Source organism: Belonocnema kinseyi, chromosome 2 (assembly GCF_010883055.1).
Source record: "Belonocnema kinseyi isolate 2016_QV_RU_SX_M_011 chromosome 2, B_treatae_v1, whole genome shotgun sequence".
NCBI lineage: Eukaryota > Metazoa > Arthropoda > Insecta > Hymenoptera > Cynipidae > Belonocnema > Belonocnema kinseyi.
This window is the reverse complement of record NC_046658.1, coordinates 43708476-43718044: the sequence shown is the minus strand read 5'-3', so window position 1 is coordinate 43718044 and position 9569 is coordinate 43708476. Positions and strand designations below refer to the sequence as shown.

The 9569-nt window shown below is 34.3% G+C and overlaps 1 protein-coding gene across 2 annotated transcripts in view; it reads right to left on the bottom strand.

Annotated features, from left to right (window-relative positions):
* Nucleotides 1–9569, bottom strand: part of LOC117168297 (homeobox protein invected-like) — a 151279-nt gene that overhangs the window by 27653 nt on the left and 114057 nt on the right. For both annotated transcript variants that reach the window (XM_033353834.1, XM_033353835.1), the window contains exon 2: nucleotides 5372–5377. In XM_033353834.1, coding sequence (XP_033209725.1) covers nucleotides 5372–5377 — 6 coding nt within the window. The remainder of the gene's footprint in view (nucleotides 1–5371; nucleotides 5378–9569) is intronic.

Sequence of the window (9569 nt, the reverse complement as noted above, 5' to 3'; positions counted from 1 at the left end):
CGTGACGAGTGTACCAACACAACAAAACAAAAAATTTAAAACTTGAATGTACGTAGCCCGCGAAAATTAAAAAGTCACCTTACTTTTTGAACACACCTCGTAATACTCGTAATACGTTCTGGCTTTCCGTCCTTCTTTCGACGGTGGGCGCTCTGGCCAATCGCAAGAAATGTGGAGAGTATAAGAAGAACATAATTTGCAACCTCAGTTTCAGGTTAGCCCTGAAGAAGTGTTTTGCAATGTTCAAGAAACGTCGGCAAGGTTCGTAATTTTGCACAAGATTGAATTTTGAACAGGATTGAAACCCGAAACACCTCCTTTCATTACAATGAATTATCGTGAAAGGATTAAATCTATTAACGATAACATAATTGAAAATTTGGTTATCTTTAAACGAGTTTTGGCTTTTCTGAAACTTTCTTCTTACTAAATGCAGATTGGATTCTTTTTATAACTGACGTGAGTTTTTCTGTGTACCCTCAGAATCGGGTTTAACGGAATCACCCCAAAGGGTCATAAAATTGCGACTCGTCCATGGCACTATTAGTTCATTCAAGTTGCCATAACAAGGAATCGTCTGTCTTCTGTTTCCGCGAAATTTATTGAATCGTTAATTCGAACGATCTCCAAGTGAGGTTGTAGCCACGATTGAGAAAGATATATGATATATACTCTGTAAAGATGCTAGCTAAAGACGATACGTTAGTAACGATACAGTAGTGTTTTCCGTGAATTTGCATGTGTTTCTGCTCGCGTTGAGACTACGAGTTTGAGTCGAGCCTTTGACTTATGATTGCGACCATTATACTTGGACAAACGAGGCTAAGCGTTTCGACATGACCAAGCGTCCTTCGCCAGTCGCTCTATGGATGCAGAATTGCAGAAGAGCCGAGCTTTCCGAGTCTGGCTCGATTATCACCTGTCAGTTTTAGGCTCTCCTTGTTTTTGTTATGATAGTCGTTACTCTTCTTCTTTATAGTCTCTCCTTACATTCCTTACTATTTTCTAAAGTTCAGAACAAAACGCTTTCCAATATGCTGTAGTTGCTTTTGTTGCAGCTGCGCAGCATTTAATAGATGCGCAATTTTTTACATTAAGCTCACTTTTGATTCTGATTTATCTTCAAACTAATAGGTATAAAATATTTTAAAGTACTGCGTATTTTCATAACGCATAAACACACGGTAAAAAAAATTGAGCTGTGACAGGGATATTATTCCTTATTATAGCTAAACATTTAGCTGAAAATGAACGATGGAATTTAGATAGATCCCTGGATCAGCGAAAATGAATATCCTTGACCATTTTCCATATATCGGGAATATCGTATAGTCAAACCTCTAATAAGTACAGCTATAATAGGGATATTAAGAATAGGTGTCTGAAGGAATTATCGGAAGAGGGCCGGTGTATTATGGGAGCAGCGAAATAAAATGGCGACAGCCTAATCGGGAGTAGTGACAGTTCAAATTTACTCTGGACAATTAAACGCTTTTTACCACTTAAAATGTGCGCGAATGTTAACATTAAATAGAGTTCCTGATGTGGTAATAATAATTTACATTTGTTTCGATTGTAGGCGATAAATATATTAAAATATCACAAAACGCGATAAAAACAACAAACTTGACCTCCAAATGCATTATATGCATTTCAGGGAAATTGATTTTCCCGATACCAGACGAAAGATTGGCTACTGTAAGTTAATATATTTCTATAACAACCAATTTTTTTTTAATCTGAAGATAATACAATTATACATAATCTGTCGAAAATAGTAAACTCTCGAACTTAGCAATTTTGTAAAAATAACTGATTTACGAGAACAATTTACATAAAGTAACAAAAGGTTTAACTCTTCTCACTAAAGAAAGTTTTAATTCAATTTTGTTTACAGGTACAGTTGTGGTTTCTTATTACTCCTCAACATCCATCAACATGTGTATTAGAATCTTAAGTTAAGAGTTGAGCACGCATAGCGTAACCATTTGCTTCTCGATTATTTACTAAAGTTCCATTTTGAGACATTTGAAATAATTTAAGAATAATATATATGTTATATTAAAATATTTCTTTTTATTCACATTAAAATAATTACTTTTATAGAAGTCAAACCATCATATCTATTAAATTTTTTTAATCTTTTGCGCTTCTGATACGAATACCCAAAATAGACTATTCTCCCAATTTGATCCAAATTCGTTATAGCATCGCCGAAGGTTCTTCAAGTTTCCTATTAAATTAACCTGGGAAAATTGGGAAAAAACTATTAATTTTCGTAACTTTTTCGATTTAATTCAAATAAATCTCCCACAAAGGACGATAGTCTCTATGTAATGCTTAAAATATCATAATTTTAAAAATGCTTGAAATTTTTCAAATTTCCAAAATGGCAAACCCAAAAATTATGGTCGAAAATTTGATTTTCTATAGTTATCAACCTAGAATTTTAATTATTGTAAAAAATGTAACAAGTGGTTGTAAAGTGAACAGTGGACATAAAAATAATTTTTTGCAAAATTTAGAACTTCGGGGATCATCAAATAATTTTTTTAATTAAACTCATCTTTCTAGCAAAGCCTAAAAGTATTTAAAAAATAAATGCAAAAAAGAGCTTCTTTTTTATTTTAAATTGGCCCCCATCTTAGACTTTTTTAAATTTTGGATTTCAGGGATATTCTGGTGCCTTCTAAAGCCATCTTTTTCATATCAAAGTTTAAAATTATTTATTTGAAAATAACCAAGATTAACTATTTTAGACTACCTAATTGGCAGACATTTTTATTTATTTCCTCAATTCACCTTACTATCATTTATTCTATTTTTTCCAATGTTTAAAAATTCTAAGGTAACAAATATTAAAAATGCAATTTCTGATTCTAATTTTTTAGCACACCATTTTCGAAATTTGGCAAACTTATATTTTTTTGAATGGGAAACTTAGGTGCCTGCGGTGATGTGTAAATGTTAACCCATTTTCATAAAATTGTGTGGACATTCTATTTTTGAGCAGTCACACCAAAATCGTAAGCAGGAGCACACAATTTCCAAAAGTAAAAAAGCAAATAAAGACCATCCTAATGAATACATGGAGAAAAATGGATGTTCAAACGAGTTGATGTTTAAAGTATAAGATCGTGCCGCGAAGCATACAAATATTATCGCGTAACATCTCCTATCGTTTTAAGATGTTAGGCGTAACAACGTTTTTCATATTTGTATGCGAAACTAAAAATTCCGAGAGCTTAGGCTGAAACATCCAAGATGTTAAAAACGGCTCATTAGAGACAGATATACAAAAATTGAAAAAAGTGGGAGAAAAAAAAAGAGGAGACAACCAAACCACCTCTCACTTCTGTATTATTTATCTTTACATTTCAAGTTTTCGGGGAACCCGTGTAGAAATTGCCCGGTTTGACCCGACCAGAAGAAGGTTTCTGACCAGAATCTGACCAGACCAAACCGGGATAATATTTTGTTAATTGCCCGACCGGGATCTGACCGAGGTCCCACCGGGACCCAGTCGGGTAAAAAATGGTGCATAATAGAAGCATCATAACCTTAAAAACATCTTAAGAAATACGAGTATCCACAAACGACTGCCGTAAGTGGGTCGTTTTTAAATATCTGACAGGCAAAAGACCAATTTTTTGTGTTTTAGGTGCTTTTTTATCTATTATGAAAGAAAAATTAAACTAATTTTAATTATATGGTTTCCCACTTTTGGTTCTGCGGTTCCCAGACTTGCCGTGACTGCGAAATCGTTGGCCAACTTCTTTTTTATTTTCAAAAATAGTTTCCCAATGAAATTATACTTTTTTTGTGATACGATTTTTGCTTATTTTTAATGTATTTATATGTTATTTTGAATAATCGAAAAACGTAATAAGAAGAGAAATCACTTTTTCCGAACGAGGTTTTGAATTACGTTATCATGCTTTCACGTAATAACGATTCGGCGACTTCCGGAGTATTTAATGCTAAAAACGCAGTAAAACGGCGATGGACGCCAGTCTGTCCGTTACGAAATTTATTAAATTTCACAAAATTGTATGCTATTTTCTGGAGCAAGTGGATATTTTTATAGGTCAGTGAATTATTTTGTTAATAAGTAAGTAGTATTAATATTCTTCAACGTTAACGTTTAATCAATTTTCTGAACCGATTTCATAGGTTAGGATGTCACGTGAAACCCCTGAAATTTATTTTATATCTTGTAAAAATACCTATGCAAACTAAGTTACGCTTAAGGTAAATTTGTTATGCAATTTAACTTTAATTTCTTACAATGCAATTTCATACAGAAACTTAAGAGTCACAATCTATATTTTAGTACTTACATTGAATCAATGTTTGTAGTTAATATATTTATTATTATGAATGCAGTTCTTAAATTGAAATTCCAACATCTTTTTACGGGTGGAAATAAGTGGTGACAAAGATTCTTATCTCTATCAGTTGGTAGAATATGTTCGCTGTGATGAAAAAGCTCCAGTAAAATGCGACCGAGGAGCCCAGTCAAAAACCGGTCGGATCCCGACCGGGTTACCCTATTTGTATTCGGGATCCGATCGGGTAACTCGGCCGGGATCCAACCAGCGCAGCGTGACGAAACCAACCAGAATCCGACCGGGCAGCCTGCCGAGATTCCGGATACAAGCAGGGTAACCTTGCCGGAATCCGGCCCGAACCCGGACATAATTTCTACACGGGAATGATTTATTTTAAAAATGTGCATTTTCTATCAGCTTTTTGTAACTAATCTCGCAATGTTAACCTCGTTCAAAATGTTAATGGTTTTTTTGTATAATCAAGTATATGATTTTGATATTCATCTGACGTAATGAAGAGGAGTACTGACCCTACCATGTTGCATGCAACTATCTCATAAGAGTATAAATACCAACTTTGATGATTTTTGATTTTCTTTTGATTTATTTAGTAGCGATAATCCAACAGTTACAAGTAACCAATAACAGAGTTTTTCCCTTTTTTGAGCAGAATAACTACCCTGACACGACGCGGCTTCCACATATATCTGAATCGATACAGAATTCCAGGAGACAGCGCGACTCCCTTTGATGACATCTTAAATTCGTTCAAGGATGTCAACTTTGTTCATAAAAACTTACCCTAAAAAAGTGACATGCGAATTTAAGAGGTTCGTAAAATAAATAAATATTAGTTTGCAAAGTGACCGATTGCAAACGAGTGAGCGATAAGAAGTTTTCCTAAAATGTAACTATTGACCTTAGAATTTATTCTTTAATCATTAAATCTACATTTTTGCTTTAAATCTCACATTTTCAGTGCCATTTCCCCTACTCGAGCTTAGATGTGTACGTCCTGTACTCAACGGGGTGTTACTTACTTCGTCCTGAGAACAAAAAAAGAAAATACACTGGTTAAAAATTTACAATTATTTTTTTACAATAAATTGCTATTAAACTAGTAAAATATATATTGTTTTAATTTCAGAGGAATTGTATTAGGGAGCGTCCACATATTACGTGGGGAGTATTTGTGAGATAGCTCTGAAAGGGATGAGGGAGTCTACCTTTAACATCACAAAGTGTCACATATATAGGTGGGGAGGTTTAAAGGTCTTGTAACACATGACGCTTCTCTGATAAAAAATTTAATTAAAATCCATGTTTACACATTGAAGGCCAATATTATGAACACACCCAAATTTAGTAGTTTATAAGGCTGCCTACCGTCTAAATAATCTATTATGTTATTATGCCGTCTAAGATAATATTTAATTTTCTCAAATGAAAAAAATGTCTAAAGAATTTAATTAAAAGCATTTTCGTGCTAGTGTCAAATAGCTTCAAATCATTACTCATTGTTTGATCGAAAGTTATATGAAATCACCTTTACATTTCGTATTTAAAAGTAGCAGGTGGCCAGTTTTATTATCACATAACACTTGGAGGAGGAAAATCATCACAAAGGGAGGGATAAGTCAAAAATCACTGAAAATATTTTTCGTGATATGTGGACCCCCCCCCCCCCAACTTATCATCTAGTATATATTAAGAAGTAAAATTATATTACATAGTTGCATAATAAAATGAGAAATCATATATTGCGACTATTGTGCAGATTTAAAAGAATTAAAAATAAAATTATAGCGACAGAATGATGTAAAAGACATTCGATCTGACGATAGTTTTTTTTCTTTTAAAGTAACCTGCGGTGCTTAAGCGAAATGTTTACCGGTAGGTAAGCTTATATATAATGACCCTTGATTGGTCACTCGTCGATCGTTATTCGATTGTACGTGACTGAATTTACGTTTCCATGAGTCGTTAACTCGTTTCCATTAAGGCGCTACCTCGAATCCCTCCTCTATTTCTCCCTTTGTTTTACAACACTTTTATTATGCGTTTTCTGAAAGACAATACACGATTTTGACTTCTTACACTGACAAATAAGATTACTTCAATCAAAGAAATTTTCTTCGATCGAAGAGATATTTGACTGGGCGAATTCAGTATTACATTTCTTTGAGTCAAAGAATCTGTTTTCTTAATGTAGGACTGGCATATAAGGAAGGAAGCAGGTCTAGACAGAACTGGCCATTTCTACTTACAGAGCATTCCAACCTTATTTCTCCATATTCTCTTAAAAACCCATTCACTTTTTTTTTATTACAGATGCACAATTATTCCAGTCTCATTACAAAATAATTAAATTACAAATTAACATTCTAGTTAAATTATAATAAAGTTAACATTTAATTATATTGAAATTAAAATCATATTAAAAGTAAAACTTTTTACAGGCTAGGGTCAAAACATTCCAAATATCATCGTTCTTCATTCACGAATCAAATATAACGACCGTATTTTAATTAAACGAGGAATCGATCAGAATTTCAGGACACGTATTCTTTTAATTGCCTCGGCTTTCGGCAGAGCCTCGTTTCGAATTTGCAAACGTTTAGCCTCAGTTCTCTGCGTAATAACAAGCGGCGATTGAAAGATACGATTTCGTAGGTTTCATTTACAAGTTATACTGCAATTACTGCTTTATATCTCGCAAATTACTGACGGGTATCAATATAATCTCTCAAGATTTTGTGTTGCACTAATTGTGTAAATTAAACTAGTTTTTATCACATTCTTCAAATACTTCTGGTGAAAGGTGCAAGTCGAAATTCAGCTTATGTATAGTTGTGGGTCAAAGTTGCCCATACATAGGCAACTTAAGCTTACAAATTTGTAGTATGTATATAAAGAATAGATAGATAATGTAGCATTGCGAAAAGCAATAAAAATCAATACTAATGAGGAGGAATATTTTCGTAATCCATTCGTTTTGATACGTAGCCGTAGCCTGGAGATATCACTAAGTGAAGTATAATTGCAGTAGCACTCGGCCTATTCCAACAATAAAGACGTACAGTTATAACTCCTTACTTATTACCTCGATTCATAATCTTTATGATTTTATCTCTTTGCAGGTTGGCATACCCATGAGAGAGATACGAGACAGTAATGCGTTCGAACGCAAATAAATATGTATTATCGCCAAGTGCCCCTGGGACAGTCTAATCAATTTGAGGTTTAATTGATTCGCGAGCTAGTTATTATCAACAATAATTGTAGTTCTAATCAGCGATAGTTAATCAAACCTTGTCTCAGACTTAAATGTAACTTTCCCACGCTTGCGTCCATAAACATCGTTTTCAACGTTAGTGTTCACGCGAGAACGCATGTTTATTAGAAGAAGAATCGTGCCGATTTAACGAGAGGTCTGAGGCCTCAGGTTAAAGCGCATGAACATAATATATCTAGTGATCACATATAGCGTTAACGCGCCATCAGTTACGATCACGTAAGCCTTTCATTCTCGTCTATATCAAAGCTACGATGTAGATCAACTTTTTGACTAACCTGATTCTCGAGGTCTTAATAAGATATACGAACTAACGAGCACATTTTCACTTCAGGTTTAACGTGGTCAATTGGTTTAGAAACCAATTTTTATCAGATCTAAATGTCTTCTCAATATATAAAAGAGGCAAAAAACTTGATTAATTCAACATAAATATAAGGATAGATTCATTAGAGTATTCTTTAACTTATTGGAAAAAAACATTGATTTCCTGTGCCCTACTTTCTATCCATTATTGTATACTACTAAAATCATTAATTTACTTGAAAGTCTTCTAAATAATTTTTAGGACTTCTTCTAACCTTTCTCTCTCAACAGAAATCGATACCAATTCAAATGTGCGAAAACGTTTACCTACTCATTTATTGACCAATTCTACACTGAAAAATTAGGTAGTAGGGCCACCGCTACTTTATTAGTTGGCACAACCATTTTTCTTGTTAGCGTATATTTTAAAATAGTCTTTTAGTAATTTATAACCGAATTTTACTATTTACATTAGTAGTAGTTAGTAATATTGCTTTAGTGTCCCGTGTAGGAATCCAACCAGGAATCCAGCCGGGTACCGCCCGGATAGCCCCGGTTTAAGTCGGGCCTTGGTCGGAGAAACTGACCGGGGTGCGGCTAAAAACGTTACGGTAAACTGGTTGGATCCGGGCTTCAATACCGGCCGGAATCCGGTCAGGTAATCCGGCCACAAAGCGGTTAAAAATCTTGCTTCAGGCGAGAATTTGGTAACTTGCTTTGTGTCTTAAGGCACATCCTAAATAATACGGTGAACTTTAAAAGTCAAATCAAGTCTAACAACACGGAGAAAAAGATATCGCACAATGATATCGCAAAACCTTCATATTGCAAGAAAGCGCAATATGATAACGTACGATCGTTTCTCGGAGCTTTGAACAATATTATAATGCACTAATATCAGAGGAAAAAATGACGTTAAATTTTATTGCTGTCGTCTGCTACGACGTCCTTAGCAGCAATGGGAAAAAGGAAGAGTATGAGTGAGTTCGAGCTATAAATCGGGGCACCAGATTTAAAAACAATCACAGAAAAAAATAAAAATTTACTGCAGGTAAGACCTGCAACGGTTAATGATTAAACATATTTCGGCGAGAGTTGCACTGAGGTTAGGAAAATAATTCTGAACTCATCGACTGCGTCGCGCTGAAGTGAGCCTATTTCAGTAAAACATGTACAATCAACAACAGAAAAGACCAAAAAATTTGTTCTCACTGACATGTTTCCTCCGAAATAAATCACCTTATTGTAGACGAATTAGAACTTATTTAATACCATTTAGAAAAGGTTCAAAATGTAACTGACAGATGGGTCCCCCATTTATTTCAAATTTAATGAAGTTAAACGACGCTGGACAGCGCTGGCGTCGTAATTGTCGTTGCACCTCGAATTTTGTTCCGGTGAATCTTTCACCCGGAATCGATGTAAACTTTATCTTTAATTTTTTATGTGATCGTTTGCTGACTACTCGAATCCTCACGAGGTCACAAAAGAAGAAATACAATGTGATAGCGTAATAAACTTAAATTCTTACGTTATGGATTGCACAATTATGCGGTATATAATGTAAAAACTTGCAATGTACGATATCACGATTTTGCGCTATTATAATCCGATAACTACGATATATAGTGCAGAAA